This window comes from Babylonia areolata, chromosome 1 (genome assembly GCF_041734735.1).
Source record: "Babylonia areolata isolate BAREFJ2019XMU chromosome 1, ASM4173473v1, whole genome shotgun sequence".
NCBI lineage: Eukaryota > Metazoa > Mollusca > Gastropoda > Neogastropoda > Buccinidae > Babylonia > Babylonia areolata.
In genome coordinates, this window is record NC_134876.1 from 13065679 (window position 1) to 13090964 (window position 25286).

Genomic DNA, 25286 nt, shown 5'->3' on the forward strand with positions numbered 1-25286 from the left:
AGCTTAGTATTAGTACCATCTTCATTTCTTTTCCTTTTTTTTCAGGATGCATGGACTGCTTTTCACAATGACAAGGACTTTGTGTCCAAACACCTAGCAGCTCTGTATGTTGGGGATGTTGTGGACTACAAGCCTGTGAGTTGAATCATTACAGTGTGTGCATGTGTGTGTGTGTGTGTGTGTGTTCATTACTTTTTAAAGATGAAAATCATGTGTAATCATTTTATGAAAGCTTTGCTATCTATATTTTTCATATATTAACTTTTCTTTCTTGGCAGACTTGTTTCTCCATTCTTCCTTTGTTACTTGATTACAGATTTTACTTGTTTACCCCCCCCCCCCCCCCCCAACCCCCGCAAAAAGTTTGAAATTATTTTGGTAATATGATGAATGCAAGCAAAAGCTTCTGTTAACCGTCAAAGTGCTGGATATAATAAAACATACATACAGAAATCATGCTTAAAACAAAGGGACAGTTTGCCTCTGCTACCTGTGCTCTGATTTGGGGCATTTGTATGCTTATCAGTAAGAATAAATAGGTAAACCTATACATTTTTGGAAAGTAGAGTGAATGAAGAATCAGATAAGAGTAAGAAAAAGGCTGTACCTTGTATATAGTTGGAGATATTCCACAGGATATAATCAACAAATTTTGCACACTTGTTTTCCAAAAACGTCAACCACAATGTTTATAGGTATTTTCACATCTTTTACAGAGTCAAAATCTCAAAATTGGCACTAAACTGTACAAAAAATGTTCTGGCTGCAGAATCATGATATGAATATAACTGAAACAATGAAATTATAAGCATTGTATTATTTGTTTGAGACATGCCCACCAACGCCACACACGCGCACATCTACAATACTTAATGCAATCACAGGCAAAAACAAAAATAAATGTTTTCCTTTAGCTCATGTTGCTTTCAAAAGCAGCAAGAATGCTTTAAATCAAATTAATTTCTAGTTTTCTAGCTTGATTTGGTCAAGAAATCGCAATAGATCCATGCCAAAACCACTTTACCACCCCTCCCCACCCCCATCACCCACCCCCAGTTTTTGTGGCTGGAGACACAAAACTGAATGAACAACAAGCAAGCCAGCATGCCCAAGTGTCAAAATAACAAAACCGTTTTCACCAGAATCCCTGTCAGCAAACAATCATCACTGGTGACAAGGTCACTCATTTTCTGAGCTTTGTCAACTTCAGTGTCACTCATTGTTTACAAAAACTAGAAGATCTGGACTTGTAAACTCGGTCAAAGTTTGTGCAAAACAAGCAGGGAGGCAGTAACACCAGAACGAGGCAATTTTACGAAGGCTGCCGAGTATAGCCATTCGATGTCGGACCTTATGTAAACAGAGCCACGATTGTGGCCCATCGCATTTCACAGGGAAAGCCACGACCGTGGCTCATCGCGCTCTCCGGGTTAATACGATAGGTTACTTAATTCATCAGAATTTCATGCTTTCACCTGTTGTGTCATATCAAGTTACTTATTTGTCAACCAGAAAAATCTTTAAGATTAGTTCGGTTTAGTTCAAATGTCGAGTTCAATCAGTTGAAATGGAAAAAAATTCTTCAGGCTCATTCAAATGCTTTTCCACAAATAAGTAAGTGAAATAGTTTGTCTCTCAAGGAGGCTTCACTGTGTTCAGACAAATCCATACGCTACACCACATCTGCTGGGCACATACCTGACCAGCAGCATAGCCCACCGCGCTTAGCGAGAAGCATGCATATATGTGTATCAATTGGCAGAGGAGCATCTTAACCATTCTGCCACCTTTCAAAGTGAAATGAAAAAAACAAAAACAAATGATAGCTTTGCACAATTCCTTGATTTCTCTGCACACACACACACACACACACACACACACGTGCAGAAACCTTGTCTCTCTCTCTGTCTCTGAATATCTGTAAAAAGTACATAAATGATATATCTGTGCATATATACTTAGATATAATCTTTGACCTTTTTACCACATTTTGTTTCACCAGTCCACCCTTCAGGAGGATTTCCGGCAGCTGCGGGAGCTGGTGGAGCAGAAGGGATGGCTGAAGCCAAACCCTGTGTTCTTCACTCTGCACCTGGCCCACATCTTCCTTCTGGAGGGGCTGGCTGTGGCCACCTTCTGGTACTGGGGAACCGGCTGGCTGCCCTGGCTGGCTGCAGTGCTGCTCTACGCTTCCGCCCAGGTGATTTTTTGTTGTTGTTGACTCACTTGTGTAAACAAAGTGAGTCTATGTTTTAACCCGGTGTTCGGTTGTCTCTGTGTGTGTGTGTGTGTGTGTCTTTGGTAAACTTTAACATTGACATTTTCTCTGCAAATACTTTGTCAGTTGACACCAAATTAGGCATAAAAATAGGAAAAATTCAGTTCTTTCTAGTCATCTTGTTTAAAACAATATTGCACCTCTGGGATGGGCACAAAAAAAAAAGAAATGAAGCCTAATTCTATGCAAACTGCATTTACTGTTATATTTATATTTTTTGTATTCTCTAAACTTGGCACTTTGATCTGATATTCTGACACAACAACAGGAGCAGTCATTATTATCATTTTTTGTTCAAACAGGAACTTCTTTTGTTAAGCATGGAATTTTTATTTATTTTGCAAACGTTTTGGTGCAGATAGTTAAAAAGGGAAATTACTCTGTAATTAATGCTAGGGGACGTAATTTATCACAAGTGAGTCTTGAAGGCCTTGCCTCTCTTGTTTTTTGTTGTTGTTGACTCACTTGTGTAAACAAAGTGAGTCTATGTTTTAACCCGGTGTTCGGTTGTGTGTGTCTGTGGTAAACTTTAACATTGACATTTTCTCTGCAAATACTTTGTCAGTTGACACCAAATTAGGCATAAAAATAGGAAAAATTCAGTTCTTTCCAGTCATCTTGTTTAAAACAATATTGCACCTCTGGGATGGGCACAAAAAAATAAAAAATGAAGCCTAATTATATGCAAACTGCATTTACTGTTATATTTATATTTTTTGTATTCTCTAAACTTGGCACTTTGATCTGATATTCTGACACAACAACAAGAGCAGTCATTATTATCATTTTTTGTTCAAACAGGAACTTCTTTTGTTAAGCATGGAATTTTTATTTATTTTGCAAACGTTTTGGTGCAGATAGTAAAAAAGGGAAATTACTCTGTAATTAATGCTAGGGGACGTAATTTATCACAAGTGAGTCTTGAAGGCCTTGCCTCTCTTGTTTTTTGTTGTTGTTGACTCACTTGTGTAAACAAAGTGAGTCTATGTTTTAACCCGGTGTTCGGTTGTCTGTGTGTGTGTGTGTGTCTTTGGTAAACTTTAACATTGACATTTTCTCTGCAAATACTTTGTCATTTGACACCAAATTAGGCATAAAAATAGGAAAAATTCAGTTCTTTCCAGTCATCTTGTTTAAAACAATATTGCACCTCTGGGATGGGCACAAAAAAATAAAAAATGAAGCCTAATTATATGCAAACTGCATTTACTGTTATATTTTTTGTATTCTCTAAACTTGCCACTTTGATCTGATATTCTGACACAACAACAAGAGCAGTCATTATTATCATTTTTGTTCAAACAGGAACTTCTTTTGCTAAGCATGGAAGTTTTATTTATTTTGCAAACGTTTTGGTGCAGATAGTAAAAAAGGGAAATTACTCTGTAATTAATGCTAGGGGACTTAATTTGCTTCAAACTGATCTTTCTCATCTTAAACATTACATTTTGAAATTATACTCAGTACACAAAAGCTTGTGTGTTTTACTCTCAGTGTGCAGGGCTTTCACTATGTTCATTCGCCCAAGTGGTCTTTTTCGGAAAATATTAAAAATCAATATGACAAGTGGACTTTACAGATCTGCTGGCTGAGCCCTGAAGGTCATGGGCAAAAATCAGTTGCGTACACATATTTATACACATTCAAAGCGCGTGCTCATATTCTTCGCGAACGCGGACGCCATTTTGTTTCAAGTTGTTGGCCTGCCCGTTCAATCCTATATTCAATGGACAATACACGATAACATGTGATTGAAAGTTGGAGAAGGAGACTGTTAAATATTTATTCAGAGAAAGATTTGTGAACGCCTCATCACTTAATGGATAATGCCCCAAACTGCCATAAAAATATCCATAGAATCAGTCAGAATTCACATTTAAAAATTGTAAACCATGCGAGTTAATACCCTTGAACTGATCACAATGAAACGAAATAATTTCCAGTCTTGACTTTTAGAAGTACTTGTACTTGGCTCTACATGTTATTAGTTTAACAAAATACTAAATTTTCATATCAACTTTAAAACTATAAAACTAGAATGAACATAAAAGAGAAATTGAATCGACCGTGTCGTACTACATTCCCGGCGGGTGTAACTAAACTTGTACATCTATCTAGATCTAGTGAAAACGGCTAAATGTTGCAGTGTGATTGCGGCGATAGCCATTAAAAAGAATTTCTAATTGCCCTTAAAGATTTTTTGAATGCCCAAGATACACCAGAATAATGATTTAAACAGCTTTCTCACTGCGAATACCGCAATTGATTTATCGCCCTTTAAAAAAGTATGTTACACGATAGTGTAATGGATAAGGCAGTTTCTTCTCACGTGAACATGCGGGGTTCGAATCTGGTTAGGACCTTTTTTTTCTTTTCTTTTTTTTAAACGTGAAGCTTTATAATAACAAATACAGAACACATTTTAACGATTAGTTTTTTTGTTTTTTTTTAAGTGTATCACAAGTGAGTCTTGAAAGCCTTGCCTCTCTTGTTTGGTTTGGGTTTTTTTGCTGCTCCATTGTCTGCACTGTTTGACTCATTCTCTACTCCAGGTACGAGTTAACTTGTACCAGGATAGCTACCCCTGTTGACCAGGTGCGAGTATTCTTGTACCAACACACTATTTGAATTTTGTTTATTCATGTTTGGTACATTTGAACAACTGAACAGTTTACGGATTCTGGAAGCATGAAAACGAAGCCTTGTTTGACCGATTAAATCCACAATTCTCCATTGATTCTCACTGTTTAAGTGAACCACCCTGTTTTTTATGAAGTTGTCTTATGTAGTCCTGGTCCAGGGGAGTTGTAGCAGGCATGTAGCTGTGAGGTATAATGATTTAAGTGGCTTTACTCCCTTGCCACTCATTCCAAGTTCCCTGTACATAGCCACACCTGGGTTCTTCTGTCTCAGTCCCAGCATCAGCGGTCCACGGGGAACCATCAAGGTTAGGTCAGCAGAGGGCTCCACACAAAAGGAGACCTTGTACAGCTGCTGAGTCACTTGGGTGGTGTTCAGTAGTGCCTGTTTTGATTTTTAACATACTTAGGAAAGCCACTTACTGAGCTCCCAGGTGAGGTGTCGTTTTTTGCAAAATTGTGAAAAAAAATCCACATTGATATATATATCAATATATATACATGTGTGTGTGTGTGCACTTGGCTAGAGCCTGACTGAATGACATCGTAGACAAATGATGAGTGCCAAAAGGCAGCGCTTTGATTTGTCTCTGCACAAGATTCAGCACTTTATAAATACCATTATTATTATTATTATTATCTCTCAGATAGCTGTACCCAGGTGTTACTGCAAATGACTTCTTGTTGCACAGACGCACACAGACATAGACACACACAGCATGCATACACCCAAACCAATAGACAGTCAGAGAAACAGACACACACACAGACACACACAGACACAGAGACACGCACAGACACACACACACACACACACACACACACACACACACACACACACACATATTCAAATAGGCATGCATACACCCATAACAGTTGATATGCACAGGCACACACACACACACACACACACACACACACACACACACTCAAATACAAACATGCATGCATACACCTATACCAGTAGACATGCTCACACACACATACTGGCAAATGGGCATGCATACATACACCCATGCACAAACGCACACTCTGGCACAGACACACAAAGCACTTTATTTTCATAGACCCATTGAATGCAACCAAACGTTTTTCATTTTTGTTTCATCTTTTGTTTAAAAAAAATATATATATATTCTTCTTTTTTTATCTTAACATTTAAAAAAATTAAAATTAAAAAAAAAGTTTTTTTTTTTATATACTATATCTTGGTTTATACAGTTGTGTTGGTAATTGTTTTGCACGTGATGGTAGACCTTGTCACTGTTATGACATCCTGACAAAAATAGGATCTAACAACATGTTTATGTGCCAAATGTTTTCTTTACCATTGCATCACATTATTTGTCTGGGTTTTTTTTCTTTATTCGTTGAATGGTAGTGGTCCTTATTAATGCTGGTCAATGTTAAAAACATAAAGATATTTTTTTATGTTAAATTTTTGTTCTTTCATTATTTTTAAGTGTGAGTGTGTGCAACTGAGCATGTATTTGTGTGTGTGTGTGTGTGTGTGTGTGTGTGTATGTAAGTGTGTTGCATGCATATGTGTGTGTGCGTGCGTGTGCGTGTGTGTGTGCATGTTGTATTTTAGAATGAGAATCAGTTTTATCAGTTAAACCTTCATAACGTGTAAGACACACACTAAAGCAGTGCGAGACATTGAACGAACTCACAGTGCGACAGTTTGTACAACTATGTCTGGACTTGTGTTTACACGTTTATTTGTTTCACAGATGGCTTGAGTCTAGTTCCCCATTTCCCATACCCCTCTGGCTGTAACCGTGTTGTGATCATGAAAACAACTTCCCAGGGTTTGCAGGAAAAAACAAAAGCCTTACTTTATTTTCTTTACACATTATACAGATGTTGATGAGTAAACCGATATCATATATTAATGTATAACTGGCATCGTATCATATATTATCAATGTATAACTGGCATCATATAGTCATGTATAATTGTCATTGTTATTGAAATATAATTGAATCCGCTGGACCAGAATGTAATGATAGTGAACATTGCAAAGAGATCCCTGCTTTGATGGCGGTGGCCTGGCTGTTGTTTGCCGACAGGCTCAGGCAGGGTGGACGCAGCATGACTACGGTCACCACAGTGTGTTTGCCAAGACCTCCATGAACCACGTTTTCCATCATCTGACCATCGGTTTTCTGAAGGTGAGATTGCTCCATCTCTGGAAAGACAAACAATATGTGTATGGCTGTGTGGATGCACATTCAGAGATGCCAGTTGTTACGATTTTGCTGTATTTTGTTACGCTCGATCACAGCTTGTTCTGATGTTACGCCAACATCAAAATTGTTCCGATTTGTTCATTTTTGGCTGCATAGTGTGGCTGCATGTTTTCGTGTCATAATATTACCCAGACACTAGACGTATCGATTGCGAGGCCAGGGCAGTCACTACTAACCTTGGTCCCATGTGATGATGCTCAGAAAATAGTGTGCGTGTTTACATTGAAACAACATTGAATGGACCAATCAGCTTAATCATTTGCCTGAACAAGAGAGAACATGGCTGAATAAGTTGTGTCTTGGATTAACCTAAAATGTACGGTTTGCTGATGTGGCTTGGAGTGTTCCTACCAAATTCAAAATGTTCTACTAAATTTCCTGATTGTTCCTTCTAACACTTGACAGGGGTTGGCATCTGTGCACATTATACGAGTACATCATTTTATGGCTAGTATTTTTTCTTTCCCATGGTAAGGCCGATATGATTTTGTCAGCTGGACCAATCCACGGTTTGTTCATTTCTTGATACTTTCTATCAGCAGTGATGGTTGATGTTGAAGGAAAGGCAAGGAGAAGGACATGGGGGGATGGGTTGGTTAAGCTGGTCTTCAGCAAATACTTCACTGTCTGGTGACTGTTATTGTTGTTTGTATCTATTTCCTTAACTTTCTTTTTTCATTATTATTATTATTTTTTAAAGATATTCAGCTGTGTATGGGTGACAGTGTGTGAAATATTCAGGAGGCTGGTATTTCTGTTATTAACTGGGGGCTGGTATTTCTGTTATTAACTGGGGGCTGGTATTTCTGTTATTAACTGGGGGCTGGTATTTCTGTTGCTATTAACTGGGGGCTGGTATTTCTGTTAACTGGGGTTTGGGGGCTGGTATTTCTGTTATTAACTGGGGGCTGGTATTTCTGTTATTAACTGGGGGCTGGTATTTTTGTTATTAACTGGGGGTTGGGGGCTGGTATTTCTGTTCCTATTAACTGGGGGCTGGTATATCTGTTGCTATTAAGTGGGGGCTGGTATTTCTGTTGCTGTTAGCTGGGGGCTGGTATTTCTGTTGCTATTAACTGGGGGCTGGTTTTTCTGTTAACTGGGGGCTGGAATTTCTTTTGCTATTAACTGGGGGCTGGTATTTGTTACTGGGGGCTGGTATTTCTGTTGCCGTTATCTGGGGGCTGGTATTTCTGTTGCTGTTAACTGATGCATGCTGGTAATGCTGCAGGCTTTAGTCTGTTTTGTCTAATACTTTTTTTCTTTAACTTCTGAAAAGTGATAGGTGTGAAAGACTGTCACTGAACTAGAGAGGTGAAGAGAGATGGGAGTTAGTAAAAAGAATGTGTATTTTTTGTAACCCCCCACCCCCGCCCTCCCACTGTGGGGTTGCCATAAGCTTTTTCAGTACAAAAATAGTAATCTTGCCTTCAGATAAGAATGATTACAATAGCAATCAGTGGAGTGTTGGCCTAGTAGTAGCGCATCTGCCTAAGAAGCAAGAGAACCTGAGTGCACTTGTTTGAGTCACACAGTCGCCAGTATTTTCTCCCTCCACTAGACCATGAGTAGTGGTGTGGATGCTAGTCATTCGGATGAGATGATAAACTGAGGTCCTGTGTGTAGCACCCTGGGGAGGGCAGCCAGAATTTTACACAGAGAAATCTGTTGTGGTAAAAAGTGTAATACAATACAGTGCAATAGAATAGAATAGAATACAATATAGTACAATACAATTCAGTACAATACAATAATTTAAAATACAACAACATTGGTGTCAGATTACACCAAACAGGTGAGCAGGCTTCTTCACGTTGAGCAGTCATAATTAGCATATTGATTTTGATTTTGATTTTTTTTAATTTTTTTTTTTTTAGCTATTTTCACTTGCAGAGATGCTGCAAATCCCCTGGTGGTGGTGAAAAAATAAAGAAAAAAAGCTTAGCCTAGTATATTTGTTCAGACTGACGTCTAAGATCTGCCTCTAAGCTGTTCTCTGTGTTGTCCTTGGACACCTGGACATAGACGTGTGGTATACTGCTTTATTGTATATGTACTGTTTCATGTCAGGCACTTAGAGCCCATCTATGGGGAGTTTTGTGCCCTATAACTACAATATATTATTATTATTATAATTATTGTTTGTGCCCTCACGGCTGCTCAGCCGAGCACAAAATCCACCTCTTTAGTTTCCGAGCAGCGTCTAGCGTCTGGGGTCAAACTTTTTTTAATGCCAGACTTTCCCACCACACTCTGCATTGGCCGGCGCATTCACCGCGGTATTTCTGGCCCCGCGTGCCAAACCTGGACACTGCCTTCTTTGTTTCACTTGGCCCCGCAGCCCCTGCCCCACTTTTCTCACACTTCCACAGCATCCACACATTTCCTGCAGCGATTACACTCACCCTGCTCTCCATGCCCCTGCTGCTTGCACTCACCATGCTACAGTGTGTTCATTTAACCCTTTCGCTGCCAGGAAAATAAGATTTAAGTGAAATCTATTTGCCAGGGTTTTTTCACAAAAAACGGGTATAAATTTTCAAAAAATTCTGTGCTCTTTGTTATTGGAGAAAGACCCATAAAAGTATATATTTTCTGAAAGGGAAATGAATAAAGAATATAAAACACATGATGTTTTCCCATTTTATGCATTTTAAGTGACATGCTGTTGTTTTGAAATCAGTGTTTTGTTTTTTGTCACATTTTCAACTTGTTCATTACAAACATAAGTCTGGTAATTTGCACAAAAATATCATTTTCTGGACAAATGGATATCTGCACACACAAAATCATACTAGAACAACCTCAATATATATAAAAACTGAAAAAGAAATAGATGCATTGTGACTTCTGCAAGTGATAATATGGATGTGAGGCCACGCCCCCTCAGTCTCCACCCCCCCTCCTCTTCACCCCTCTCACACCGTCACTTCATCAGACCGCGTTGGCTGAGTGCCAAGAAAATAGCTCATACGGTGCCCTGCTAAAAATTCGTCTGCTAGAGTTGAACAGCCTGCATCACTCACTGATAGTTGTATCTTGGCCACTCTCTTGATTGCTCCCTTTATTTTCTATCAAATCGTCCTATAAATGTTCACCACTGTCTTCTCCTTCGAATTTATGCTCCAATTCTTTCTGAGCATTAGCTAAAGAAAGTAATCTTGGTTGATTTAGTTCGCCACAACCGCATGTCTTGAGCACGGAGTCAGTCCGAAATTTTGTTGAGCGAGCGAGGAGAGGAGCCAGGCAAAGACTGCGGCCAGTAACCCAACCAAAACGTTCAAATAAAGGACTGCCTTATGACGCAGATGGTGTTTCTAGCTATGAATAGAATCCAGAAAGATTCCCCAAGCTAAAGCTACCAGCATTTTTGTCAACGAACTGAATGCAAAGCAGGGAAAAGTCAGAATATTTCGATGACGAGTTATCTCGTCATGCAGGCAGCGAAGCATACATGCTTGCCATGACGAGTTATCTCGTCATGCAGGCAGCCTAGGGGTTAAACACTTGTTGTGCTGACAAGAAAAAATCTACAACTCAAAAGGGTGGGCTGATCTGCATGCAGGCATACTAAATGTTCTGGTGATTTTTACGATTTCATTGTAATAAGCGTATGTTTTCTTAGAGAGGGATTTAAATTTTACGATTTTTGCGATCATGTTTCTGCTTGACCTTCTCTTCTCTTTCTTCATGTATGTTTCAACCGTTGCCGCAACAATTGCTATGCAAGAAAATATATTGTGTTTGGAGTCAATAGAAAGCTCATTTTGCATTCTTTGTAGAAACCCACTTCTTTTGTCATTATTTCCAATCCATCCGGGAAGATGATGCGCGAAAGAAACAAAGCAGATTTACCGCTGAACAAGCGTACAGCGAGTGCCGCTGGCACGGCCTGTTTGTCAGCCACGTTTATTTATATCCATGCCCTACTTCCTGGGTTCATGAACTTTCGCTGGGCCAACTAAAGTGCCAGCACTGAACATCCGTGCCCTATAAGTACAATATATTATTATTATTATAATTATTATTATTGTTTGCACCATAAAAGTACAATATATTATTTTTATTGTTTGCACCCTTTAAGTACAAAATATTACGATTATTATTAATATTGTTTACACCCTATAAATACAATATTATTATTATTATTATGTGGAGTGATGGCCTAGAGGTAATGCGTCCGCCTTGGAAGCGAGAGAATCTGAGCGCGCTGGTTCAAATCATGGCTCAGCCGCCGATATTTTTTCCCCCTCCACTAGACCTTTGGTGGTCTGGACTCTAGTCATTCGGATGCGACGATAAACTGAGGTCCCATGTGCATATGTAAAAGAACACACGGCAAATAAAGGGTTGTTCCTGGCAAAATTCTGTAGAAAAATCCACTTTGATAGGAAAAACAAACAATACTGCACACAGGAAAAAATACAAAAAAATGGGTGGCGCTGTAGTGTAGCAACGTGCTCTCCCTGGGCAGCCCGAATTGCACACAGAGAAATCTGTTGTGATAAAAAAAAATACAAATACAAATATTGTTTGCGCCCTGTAAGAACAATGCATTATTATTTTTATTGTTTGCACCCTAAGTACAAAAGATTTATTATTAATATTGTTTGCACCCTGTAAGTACAATATATCATTATTATTAATATTGTTTGACCCTGTAAGTACAATATTTTATGATTATTATTAATATCTGCACCCTATAAGTGCAATATATTATTGTTGTTGTTATTGTCAGGGTGCCTCCTCCCACTGGTGGAACTTCCGCCACTTCCAGCACCACGCCAAACCCAACCGGGTGTCGAAGGACCCGGACATCGACATAGCCTACCTGTTCCTGATGGGCAACGAGATGCCCAGGGAGTGGGGCAAGAAGAAAAAGGGCTTCATGCCCTACAACTTCCAGCACAAGTACTTCTTCATGCGTGAGTCTGGGCACGCCGTAGACTTGGCTCGTGTCTTTTTTTTTTTCCTTGTGACCATGTTTTCCCAGTATTCGCTGTGACTCCTGTGCACTTGGTAATTAAGGCATATTCTGTATACATTTCTTCGTGTGGTTTTTTTTGTTGTTGTTGTTGTTGTTGTAAGGTCGGGGGAGGGGAGTAGGGGAAGAAAAAGAAAAAGGTGGGTTGTGGTTTAAAGGTTACACTTGTTAGAACTGTGAGTTGTAATTTTGCTGCATAAAGTAACTGGAGGCACACTGTAGGTTTTATTTTAATTTTACTTTATTTTTCAAGGATTCAGAGAGGGGATGTACTTAAAAGAGCCAGGCATTTTTTATTATTATTTTTTTTTTTTTTTTTAAAGAGTTGGAAACAGTGATGTGGAACAAGATGCAATGGTTGGAAGAAAGGTGCTGGATGAGACAGCGTAAGGAGAGAGTTAAACAGACAGACAGACAAACCCAGTGCAGAAGTGAAAGAATATTTGAGTTAAGTGTGAAAGTAGCATATTTAGGGGTTACATGAAAACAGCGTATGTCAAGTTGACATGAAAAATTGAATAGATATGGAATTGGACTGACCACAGTGGGAACATGATAAGTCTGGCAGACATGTGGGAGGACACAGGTTCAAACCCCGTCAGAGTCCTGTCATTGTAGTGTTTTTGGGCCAGGTCTAACCTGAAGTAGGTTGCTGTGGGTTCAAATGGCAAGGCTGGTGCCAGGCTCTCAGGAGTCACCCACCTGTTGCCTGTCTTTAGAAGTGATGCTGGTATTTCCTGACCAACACTGCAGGTGTCTGTATCTCTCAGGTCTTGCTGATGCAGGATGTGTTATGAAAGGAAGTGTAAAATATAGCTTTTTCTCATAGTACTAAAGTGAAATAGATGTACATAGGTTCAAGGTCCCAGAGCCGCTGACAGCCATCGGGGCAGTGAGTTTATGTTGACTGTGTTGAGGCCTTGACATAGGAAGGTGGGGCCTTGACATAGGAAGGTGGGGCCTTGACATAGGAAGGTGGGGCCTTGACATAGGAAGGTGGGGCCTTGGTATAGGAAGGTGGGGCCTTGACATAGGAAGGTGGGGCCTTGGTATAGGAAGGTGGGGCCTTGACATAGGAAGGTGGGGCCTTGGTATAGGAAAGTGAGGCCTTGACATAGGAAGGTGGGGCCTTGGTATAGGAAGGTGGGGCCTTGACATAGGAAGGTGAGGCCTTGACATAGGAAGGTGGGGCCTTGATATAGGAAGGTGGGGCCTTGACATAGGAAGGTGGGGCCTTGGTATGGGAAGGTGGGGCCTTGACATAGGAAGGTGGGGCCTTGGTATAGGAAGGTGGGGCCTTGGTATGGGAAGGTGGGGCCTTGACATAGGAAGGTGGGGCCTTGGTATAGGAAGGTGGGGCCTTGACATAGGAAGGGGAAGGTGGGGCCTTGGTATAGGAAGGTGGGGCCTTGACATAGGAAGGTGGGGCCTTGGTATAGGAAGGTGAGGCCTTGACATAGGAAGGTGGGGCCTTGGTATAGGAAGGTGGGGCCTTGACATAGGAAGGTGGGGCCTTGGTATGGGAAGGTGGGGCCTTGGTATAGGAAGGTGGGGCCTTGGTATGGGAAGGTGGGGCCTTGACATAGGAAGGTGGGGCCTTGGTATAGGAAGGTGGGGCCTTGACATAGGAAGGGGAAGGTGGGGCCTTGGTATAGGAAGGTGGGGCCTTGACATAGGAAGGTGGGGCTTTGGTATAGGAAGGTGAGGCCTTGACTTAGGAAGGTGAGGCCTTGACATAGGAAGGTGGGGCCTTGACATAGGACGGTGGGGCCTTGGTATAGGAAGGTGAGGCCTTGGTATAGGAAGGTGGGGCCTTGGTATAGGAAGGTGGGGCCTTGACACAGGAAGGTGGGGCCTTGACATAGGAAGGTGGGGCCTTGGTATAGGAAGGTGAGGCCTCGACATAGGAAGGTGGGGCCTTGGTATAGGAAGGTGGGGCCTTGACATAGGAAGGTGGGGCCTTGGTATAGGAAGGTGGGGGGCATAGGAAGGTGGGGCCTTGACATAGGAAGGTGGGGCCTTGACATTGGCTAGGGCCTGTATAGGAAGGTGGGCCTTGACATAGGAAGGTGGGGCCTTGACATAGGAAGGTGGGGCCTTGACATAGGAAGTTGGGGCCTTGGTATAGGAAGGTGGGGCCTTGACATAGGAAGGTGGGGCCTTGGTATAGGAAGGTGAGGCCTTGGTATAGGAAGGTGGGGCCTTGACATAGGAAGGCCTTGGTATAGGAAGGTGGGGCCTTGACATAGGAAGGTGAGGCCTTGGCCCCAACCCAAGTCTGGTACCCATTCACACCTTAGTGGAGTGAGAAAAATCAAAGTACCTTTCCCGACGATGCAACACCTTACTGAAACGGGGCATCAAACTGTGATTAGTGATGAACACTGGAACAGAAGTCAAATGCCGAACTGATTATGCCACGGCACCTCCAGTTCCTAAATAGAAGCATCAAAAAAAGAAAACTGTGCCAAATTCTGTTCATGGTGATCTCAGTTATACTCGACCCCACACTCACATGCTTGACATGAGTTTTGTCAAGATCAGGTAACATCAGTTTTACTTTGCCCCTCACATACATGCCTATGGTGAGTTTTGTCAAGGTCATTAGTGTTGACCCATTCCTGGGAACCATGAGTGCAGGGACGTGGTGTTCTCCACTCCACGGGAGAGGCTCGCTCAGTCTGGTTCAGTGACCAAGTGATTCCTGTCCTGGGGCTTAGTAGATGAGTGTCCTACATATGTTGAACCAGGACAGGCACTGTTGAACCCTGAATGATTCTCAGCATGGTTGATTTTGTTTCCATCATTGGAAATAACTGTGTTAAATCATGACTTGTATCACAGAGAGGGGTTGCTTGCTTGCTGGTGATTGTGAATGCAAAAGAATAAATAAAAGAGTGTGTATGTGTGTGATTGTGTGTGTGTTGGTGAGAGTATGTGTGAAAGAGTGATTGTGGGAGTTAAGCTTACATTTCAGTATTCAAAGGATGCCAGTCGAAGCTGTAGAAACTAAAGGATTCAGGTGTCAACTAAAGGATTCAGATGTCTTTGAAGAGTGAATTATTGTAACTTGATTATGGAGTGGTGTGTGCTTTCTGTTGGCAGTGGGACCTCCCTTGTTGCTGCCTCTGTATTTCCACTTTGAAAATCTCTACTTCTGTGTGAAGCGTCGCGACTACTTGGTGAGTAGTATTCCGTCAGTAAATGTAACATGGGTCAGGATAGTTGAATAGAAACATTAATTGGGCAGGCTTGCTTTTGATAATGTGCCATCATATTGTGAGGTTCATTTGGATTATGTTGACTCCACTGAAGTTCATTTAGCTGTTTTGACATATTGTGCTGCTTATGATAAACATTATCTTGTTACTGTCACTTTGAAAATGAAGGCTATTGGTGTATGTGAATGCATATATGTGATGGTGCACGTGAAAATCATGGATAAGGGTCAAAATTCACAAAATGAGATAATAGGTTTATCTGAAAGTAGAGAGAATTCTGAATAAGACACAGAAAACATAATTCAATTATCTATTAGTTTCTGAGATACATGCATTTGAGTCTCTTGGCGGTCGCTGATGAACTTCTGAGAAAATTGGATTTAAAGTTTGGGAACATTCACATTGCTATAACTCTTTCATAAGAATTTTCAGCAGCAAGTGACTGGTACCAAATTGTCAAGACAGACTCAGAGAACTTTGGAAATGCACTCAGTATCACCAAATAATTGTTGTTTAGTCAAAATATTATCCCAAAATCATGCTCACTGGGTGTAAACACTGAGAAATAAATGGGCGATGTTTCGCATTTTCACACTTAAAAAAAAAAAAGTAGAAAAAAAACTACTAATCAGAATCACTCCAAACTTTCTGACAGTGTACAGGAATGTATGACCTTTGATCTGCATGAGATGGCTTGTATACATGTGTTATATCTGTGCTACCCCTGTGGTGACACACCAGAGTATACCTGTATAACACCGTTATTGAAGATAGGCAGGTGATACAAAACAAAGCATATCATAATAGTACTCACCAAATTTATCCACACATTTTAGAAACACAATTCAGTCAGTGAATCACATGTGAAGTTTATTCTGTGCACCTTGTCCTCTTTTGGTTTTCTTTGGTCTTCCTGGAGTCCCATAGGTGAAAAGATATCCAGTAAGTAAGACCTACAAAGTACAATTAAGTAGTGATTAAAATTTTGCCAAATATGAAACTGATAATAATAAGAAATAATCAAGCATACACACATACATAAACACACATAGTGACATACATAAAAAGAGTTAGCACACACACACACACACACACACACACACACTCATGAAATCATACATGCATGCAAACACATGCATGTAATTAACATCATGTATGCACACAGACAATACACAGGCTGACACAATCACACACACACACACACATACACACACACACATGCACACAAACACTATCATGAAATCATACATGCATATAAACACATGTATGTAATTAACATCATGTATGCACACAGACAATACACAGGCTGACACAATCATCACACACACACACACACACACACACACACACTGACAATGACTGCACAAATTACAGTCACAAATAAACACTTGATTACACATTCTCAAGCATCTGAAATGCATTATACATTTCTTCGTTTCCTTTACAGACTTATAGACTGTGAAATGTCTCAAACACCTTCAGTAAATGTGAAAACATGCCATGATTATTGATAATCTTTGACTGGTAGTTACGGGCTTTCCCAACTGCTGCTTTTGCCTTTGTCAGTTTGTTACTAAAAATAGCATCCACTTGTCAACATTGTCACTTGTTTAACTACTTTTAGGTGGATGTTTCCAACTAGTCGGGTTACCATTTACAGTAATCAAACGACACGTTATTCCTTTCGTGTAAGTAATTCTAGTTCACAAAATTTTTAAAACGCGTCAAACTAAAACTCGAAGCGAAAGCTTCGTGAATGATGGTGGCGAAGCAAACTTACCGGAGTCTGTCTTCATGTTCATCCCCATTCTCCTCCGGTAAAGGTTGGTTTTCTTCATTGTCACTGCTAAAATAATTGATTTCTGATGATTTTTCATCACCAAAGTATTCTGTCACTGCTTCAACGAGTTCTGGCGAGGTGAAATCCATCGTTTCCGACAACAGCTCCGGTCAGTTTCTGCATCGCCATTGTCCTTCGTGTTCGCAAAACACAATCACCGTCACCCGCTTTAGGCAATTATTGTGGCTTTCAAAAAACACGGAGAGCACTGAAAATCAAGACATAGACAGTACAAGCGTGCTACTTTTGGAAATAATTGAAGCCGGCGATCAGAGTTTTAGCATTGATGAATTGAGCGTCGGCCAGTGTCTGTCATAGATAAGTCGCTCAAATCATGCGGTCTCACAAAAAACTTTGAATTACTACGCATAAACACAAAGTAACTGATTGAGAACAGTCTGGAAATAGGACTAGAGACTGTTTACAACCTGGAGGTTATGTTCTTACGCTTGACATACAATATTTTCTGTTCGAAATTGTGTTCGAAAGTGGGGCAAAAGAGTTCGCTGATTTCCTAAAGTTTACTCTCATGTCCCAACAGGAAAACATTAAAATAAAGTAGTATTTCTTTATATTTGTATATAATACTTTGGGACATAGTAGAAAAAACATAAAAGAATGTGAATATATGAAAAAGTGAAATTTGATATTTTTAGCCCTTGGTCACTTTCACAGCGTGTAGCGTGAAATGTGTGGTTGCGACTTATCCTTGATTTTCATGTGCAGTGTCACATATATTTGTGTGCTTGCATGCATGTGAGGCTTTTTTTGTCTAACTTGTGTTTACATTTTAAAGTTGATCGTGAAAAGCAGATTGACATGTTTTGTGTCTTCCTTAAAAAAAGAAATCAGTGCATTAATTGCAGTGTTATTCCACATATAAAAATGTAATTGGTGAAGATCATTTTCAAAGATTTTTTCATTAATTTAAACTGGAATTGCTTAATGTAAATATCATTTACGAATATTTTCTCCTGAGTTTAAACTGCAAGTACTTAACAGTCCCCCAGTCTTCCCACATACACACATGAATACATGCACACACACACACACACACACAAAATCTTTTTTTTTTTTTTTTGATTAAACTATTGAACTGTTCCTCAGCTCACTTACAATGTATACAGATAACAGAAACTGAGAAACCTTTCTTTGTGGAATTTGAATTAAGAGTATGAAAACATAAATTTCAGAATGTTGTTTACTTTAGGAAAATTGAATATAGAATGTGAAAGCAAGCTTTCATGTACTTTCCTCACAGAAATATTTGGAAATGTTACACATTTAGATATTACAATCACACTGAGCTAGCATCAGGAGCTTAACTGCACATTATGTCTGTTTTTGTGTATATTTACACATTTGGATGTGCTGCCCATGAAATTACGTTCAGAACTATCAGATGTTAAGAAAGAGTACTCAGTGATCATGTTACAGATTTCTTTTGCTGGTTTTGTACTATTTATGGCAATATTTTTTATGTAGAAATTTTGTATCAAAGGCTTAACTACTGTAAGATCAGCTATCATCAGTTGATATCTGATTGAGCAATGAATATTGCTTGGAATGTGACATCCTGAAAAAAACAAAGATGAGTGATAAAATAGCAAGAAAAACAGATTTAAATACAGCACCAGATGATGTTGAATGTGTGGTACCTTGTCACTTTCAGTCCTTGTTTTAAGCTGGTTGGCAAGAGTGGAACTAGACGGTGAGAGTTTTGGGAGCAGGTTCTGCCAGACAGTAGAATTTTCTTTTCTAGTGTTTATAATTTAAAAAGTTGATAATTTGTATTTCATAAACCATAGTTTTACAGTTCAAACTGATATAGTTTTATGTATGTTGGTATTTATTTATTTATTCATTCATTTATTGTTTGTACAAAATGTGATTTAGAGTATTTACACATGTACTTCTGGTGTTGGACAGGATCTGCTGATGACTGTTGTATTCTTTGTTCGACTCCACTACTTCTTTGCTGGTTTTCTGGGAGTGTTTGGCAATTTCATGTTCTACATGACAGCCAGGTACGTGTGGACATATTTCTTGTTGCCGTGTCAGCTGCCGCTGCAAATAAATGAGCATTAGTCACCGTAGCGCTATTTAATGGTTTTTCTTTCACATGTATTTGTAATGCCCTAACAGTAAAAATAATGTTCCTTTATCCAAGAGTTGTGGTGTTTGCAGGAGTACTGAAGCATTCATTTGTCCAGACATTGTTGATAGTGAAATATTTTAATCACCAAGAAGTCTGTCAAAGAATACTGTGCTAGGTTGGGTGATGGGAGTCTTGTTTACATGTAATCTTTTTCTTCTTCTTTCCGTTACACGACCAACATTGACTTGCCGATGACTGTCGTGGTTCATGCATGCTGGGTATTTTTGTGTCTCAATAACCCACTGAACACTGACTTGGGTTACAGGATCTTTAATGTGCGTATTTGATCTTCTGCGTGCGTATACACACGAAGGGGGTTCAGGCACTAGCAGGTCTGCACATATGTTGAACTGGGAGATCAGAAAAATCTCCTCCCTTTACCCACCAGGCACCGTTTCCGTGACTCGAACCCAGGACCCTCAGATGTAAAGTCCAATGCTTAAACCACTCGGCTATTGCGTCAGTCACAAACTGTTCGACAAAAAAATTGAGAGGTCTTTGATTTTAAAGTTAAAGTCATTGCTCAGTTTTAGGTTCTTAGAATTTTTTCAGAGTTTTGCATCAGCTTTTGTTTCCAGCTGCTTTACTGTAAGTGGGTTGAGATGATAGTATCCACTCCATGTTGTTTTTGAAGATTTGCAAGCACTGTGTGTGGTGCGGCAAGATTTAGAGATGGCTGTATAGCAGTAGTTGTAGTAAGACAGAAACATACTCTGTGTGTGTGTGTGTGTATGAGAGAGAGAGAGAGAGGCTTCAGATTTAGTTTTCCTAACAAGAAAGGAAGTGCTTTATGTTTTGCTTTAGATAAAACATTGGTATTGTTTTGCTCTGATACATTTTCCTTTTTACCCATTAGTAGACCTATTGCTGATGCTTTGCTGGTTACTGCAGTCTGGTTTATGAAAGGCCCATTGTGTGTAAATGTTCAGATTGGTGCTGGATCTTTTTTTTTGAAAACGTGATCCAGTGTTAGCTATAAATGTTAAAATTCTTCCTGCTGTGATACAGTGTGTTTGAGGTGTGTAATGTAAGGTGTTGATGTGCAGTGTATTGAAGGTTTGTTGTGATATACAGTGTGTTTGAGGCGTATTGTGATGTGAGTTGTGAAGTGCTGGAGGTGCATTGTGATGTACAGTGTGTTGTGGTGTTGCAGGATGGTGGAGAGCCACTGGTTCGTGTGGATCACCCAGATGAGTCACCTGCCCCACGACGTGCGTCGAGACCGGCGCGATGAGGACTGGGTCACCCTGCAGCTGAACACCACCTGCAACGTCACCTCCACCGCCTTCAACGACTGGTTCTCGGGCCACCTCAACTATCAGATTGAACACCAGTGAGTGGCTCCTGGATGGCTGTCTATGTGGAGTGGAGTGGTGGCCCAGTGCCTTAGTATTTGGCGAGGCTCTAAGCATCATCATTTGATTTGCTGGCCCAGTGGTAATGTGTCCACCAAGTAAGTGAGAGAGTCTGAGCACACCGGATCGAATCCCACACTTGGCAGTATTTTCTCCCCCAACCTCTAGACCTTGAGTGGTGGTCTGGATGCTAGTCATTCGGTTGAGACTATGAACTGAGGTTCCATGTGTAGCATGCAGTTAGTGCATGTAAAAGAACCAAAGGCAACAAAAGAGTTGTCCCTGGGGAAAATTCTGTTGAAAATCCCACTTTGATAGGAGAAATATTCTTGAACTGCAGGCATATAGATGAACTCACTCTGGACGATGGAACGCTATAGCGTTCCTGACATAAGGTAGCGTTTCGGACGATGGAACTCTATAGCGGTTTCAACAATTAAAAAATTTTCCACGTTTTCCTCATGGGGTAGCATAACAATCGCAGCTACACTGGGCATTGCGAACATGTCAAGGGTCGAATAGAAAGTTTCTTCGTGAGATTTTGTAACACACTCCACAGCGAGCCAGCGAGTTCAGGACCCCACACGACAAGTTAATCTGCACACATATTGAAAGTGGTGTCGCAGGCGATACAGGTGGAAATTTTTTAGCAAACTAGATCACGACAGCGGCTTCTACTGCTGCTGAAGTGATTGAAATGCTTCAGACTGAAGGTTTCGACATCGACAAGGATGGTGAAGACATTGAATAAAGTATATGTAGTGAAGAAAGCTACCAGCAAGAAGGTACTGATAGTGACTCAGCTTCTGAGAGCAGTGAAGAGGGAGGGTGGTGGGCGTTCACATGATGTGAGGAGAGGGGTCAGTGGGTCAAGTACAGTGAGTTTCATTCAGTTACTTTATGTTTTGTATTTTTTGTGATTTTTTTTCCCTAACCCTAACAAATGGGTTGTCTGGAGGGAAAAGCAAGGGAGAAAACTATTCGTCCAGAGTGAGTTGAGAGTAGCGATCCACTCTCCCTTGGGAGTACAGCTTGAATCTTTGAGTAATCTGTTGACAAATAGTAATACAATACAATACAATATAATGCATGTACTGAATTGTGATGAAGAGCCTGATAGACCACACAGATAGAACTCTGCTTGTTTTGTTTTGTAATTTACTGGAAAAGGTTTTTATTTGTTATTCACCGTGTCAAAAGTTGTGATTTATATGTGACTGGCTTTTTAAAACAAAAAATTATGTATGATTTGGCTCCATCAGTGAAGATTTTGTTTTCCAAAGATTTGCGCACTAGTGACCTTGGTTTTGGAAATCTCGTACTCAGATATCTGACACTGTTTCATTATTAATTTCTTTTCAAATTTTATTTTAAACGGTTTACCATATCTGTTAAAAAATAGTTTCAACTATAGATCTTGAATCATAGATCCGTCTTACCCAGATTGTTTCTGTGCACATGTGTGTGTGTGTGCCATTTTGTGGAGTAGGGGGCAAAGGGTGAGACAGAACAGATGTGCGAGTTGAGTGATGTTACAAACTCACAAAGGATAGTGTATCTTAACATAGTTTTTATATTTCTGGGTCTTATTCATACCATCTGTATTGTTAATGTGCTTAGAGGCACAGGGTAAGTGCTATGTAAATGCATAGTTGTTGATTATTATTATTTTGTTCTGAATGTGTTTTTATAGCAGACTAGATCAGTTGTCTTGAATGTCAGTAGCATTAGCGCTGATGATTTGGTGAAGGAGTTGACACATAGCATCAGTAAATACAGTTTAAGAAAATGAATGGAAAAATGTTAGTGAAACTGTTTCATTGGTGAATTATCTTTTCTTACTCATTTGACTGACATGTGTTTGTGAAACATATAAATTGATGTATCAACATGTAACTTCATTTCATTGACAGATACACCAGACAGTCAGACTTATTATTTCATTTTTACCAGTGTTTGTGGTTGTTGTTTTTTTTTTGTTTTTTTTTTTAAAGTTAAAACTGAACTGTCAATGAAAAATGTTTGAGATTTGGGGAGATTTCTGTGAAATTTCATTTTTTCAGTCATTGACTGATTTATTATCCACTTTGTGGTGTGTTATGTTCGTTATTTTCTGTTTCTTCTTCTTTGTCATTGTCAGTGTAAAATGTCTGCATTACATCTGGAATGTATAAACTTACAGGATTAGTTTATTCCACAGCACAAGCTTAAAATTGAGTGACAAAAAAAAGAAAAAAAAAAAAGAAAAAAAAAAAAAGAAAAAAAAAAAGTAGCTATATACGTCAGGCCATTGAGTACTGACCAGCAAGTGACAAGGAAATGTGAATGTTGCAGTCTGTTCCCGACTATGCCCAGACACCACTACCACAAAGTGGCCCCCCTGGTTGAGTCCCTCTGTAAGAAATATGGCGTCAACTACCGCTGTAAATCCATGTTCACTGCATGGGCCGACATTGTCAGGTAAGTATTTTCTGTCTTGTCTTTTTTGTTGGTGTCAGCAGCATTGTTATCAGCATAGACATCAGCTGTTCATTGACCAGTGAGATTTGTTCATTTGACGTAAAGGGAACAAAATCTGTACCAAGGGAGGGAATTTTGATTCATCTGTTCTCCACATGCAATACAGCTTACATGTATTCAGTGTATGTGAAGGAAGTTTCATTTGATCGGAAGTTAAATCTCTTTTCCTTTTGCTGTCTTGTTCCCTTTTCTGCATGCTTTGACATTTCACTAAAACTTTTCTTTCTGTGCCCAGATTATATCTGGTACACATGCAGCAAGAGCACTTTGTATGAGTATCATTACTCTTTACCTCCAGTTCATTCTATTCCCATCAGACATTTGCAGAATTTCCAGTGCATCGAGAACTTGAGGCAAGCATGCTTTTGAAGCTCCTTAATGAAAGTGATCATCTTCTTGTAGTTTCCTTTCGTCTATTTTGCATGATGGAGTTGTTTTCTATGCACTGTGCATGTTCAGAGTCAGCAGTTTATTATAGCCATGATGGGAAGGGGTATGGGTAAGACCCTAGTGTGATTTTAACAAATACAACTTGGTACATCAAAATGATGACTGGTAAATCAGCAGTTTGGGGGCTGCAAAGGAACAGGCATACAAAGGTATTTCAATAAGGAAAAAATATGAACATACAGTTATGCTTGGAAAAGCTTCCAAGCAAATAGAATAAATATATAAGCAACATTTTATTTGGCATTGGGTCAGCACCTCGTTTCAGGATACTGAGGCCATTCTCGAAACACAGGCTGCTTTTGTAATGAAATAAAACTATGATGTGTCTTGACACTTGTCATTGTGATGTCTCCTGTGGAGTTGGAAATAAAGTTTAGTGTAAGTTGTGTTAGGATATGAACAGTTTAATCAGATCTTTGCACAGCTTCCTATAGGAATAGGACTGCAAGAAGACCACAGTCAGATGTAGTCTGAGGAGGAAAAATTAGGTTTCTTGTTCCATCATACATACAGATGACAGTAAACACTGAACCTTCATTTTACTCACTCGGGACAAGTTTTCTCCCTTGCTTTTCCCCACAGATGGCCCATTTATAAGGGTTTGGGAAAAAAATTACAAAAAATACAAAATACTGTGTAAGAAAATGAAACTTTCAGAACTGGTTTATTAGGTTTTGAGCTATTACATATAAAAAAAAAATCTCAAATTTCTCATCTTATTTTTAGTTTTGCCATATGTAGAAAATACTGCCAATTTTTCACCCCGAATCACCATACCCATGCTCGCTTTCTGCATTAAATTCGTTTTCTTCATCATCATCCACCTCTTCAATGTCCAACCCTTCACTTTGTAGCATTTCAAGTACTTTGGCAACCCTAAAACGTTGCCGTCACTGCCTTTTTCGCTTCACAACATTCTGAGAAGAGCCCGCTTTGCTAACAGGCTGGCACGCGAGCAGACGACCGGTCAGTGACTTTGTCAGCGTGTGTGCGAGATGGGCCACACATCCCAGGCTGACCAGTCATACTGTTCGATTGTGGAGTGACCCAGAATAGCGCACTCTGCTTGGCTAATCACAAAATCACGTGTACAGCGCATGATGGAATTTTACTTTCGGAGAGTGCTATTCCATTCCTTCGTCCGAATCTGAATACGTTTTGTGTAGGAATGCGTGAGCATTCCTTCGTCCGGAGAGAGTTAACAAGTATATACACAGTAGCAATGGCAGAGATTACAGTGCTTTTGTGTTGTATGAAAACTATTTGTGTTTGCACTTTTCTTTCACAGTTGTGACAAATGAACAGACATGAAACATCCTTTATTGAGGAAGTTTTGGAATCTGTTTTTCTGCACCTCTTATTTACCTGCATGCAAACTGAAGAAAATAACCATGCAGCAGTTCCTTGAAGTTTTGTGCCTTTGTTTCACTAAGAGCAGAAGACCAAGGACTAGGTTAATATCATCTTGAAGTTGAAAATCAAATGAAAGAAGAAAGCAAGGAATCTTTATATACCTGAGAAAATAAAAATGTGTGTGCTGTCACTTCAGGTGAAATGGTTTTCAAAGTAATGCTCAACATATTTTTTGT

At 39.8% G+C, this 25286-nt stretch overlaps 1 protein-coding gene across 2 annotated transcripts in view; it reads left to right on the plus strand.

Annotated features, from left to right (window-relative positions):
- The window catches only part of LOC143279803 (acyl-CoA Delta-4 desaturase-like), a 38151-nt gene that overhangs the window by 6136 nt on the left and 6729 nt on the right, over positions 1-25286 (plus strand). For both annotated transcript variants that reach the window (XR_013054955.1, XM_076583991.1), the window contains exons 3-10: positions 46-135; positions 2003-2200; positions 6990-7091; positions 11908-12094; positions 15259-15335; positions 19144-19241; positions 20526-20705; positions 23062-23187. Coding sequence is in view for 1 of the 2 variants with exons in the window: in XM_076583991.1 (XP_076440106.1) it covers positions 46-135; positions 2003-2200; positions 6990-7091; positions 11908-12094; positions 15259-15335; positions 19144-19241; positions 20526-20705; positions 23062-23187 (1058 nt within the window). In the remaining variant the exon portion in view is untranslated. The remainder of the gene's footprint in view (positions 1-45; positions 136-2002; positions 2201-6989; positions 7092-11907; positions 12095-15258; positions 15336-19143; positions 19242-20525; positions 20706-23061; positions 23188-25286) is intronic.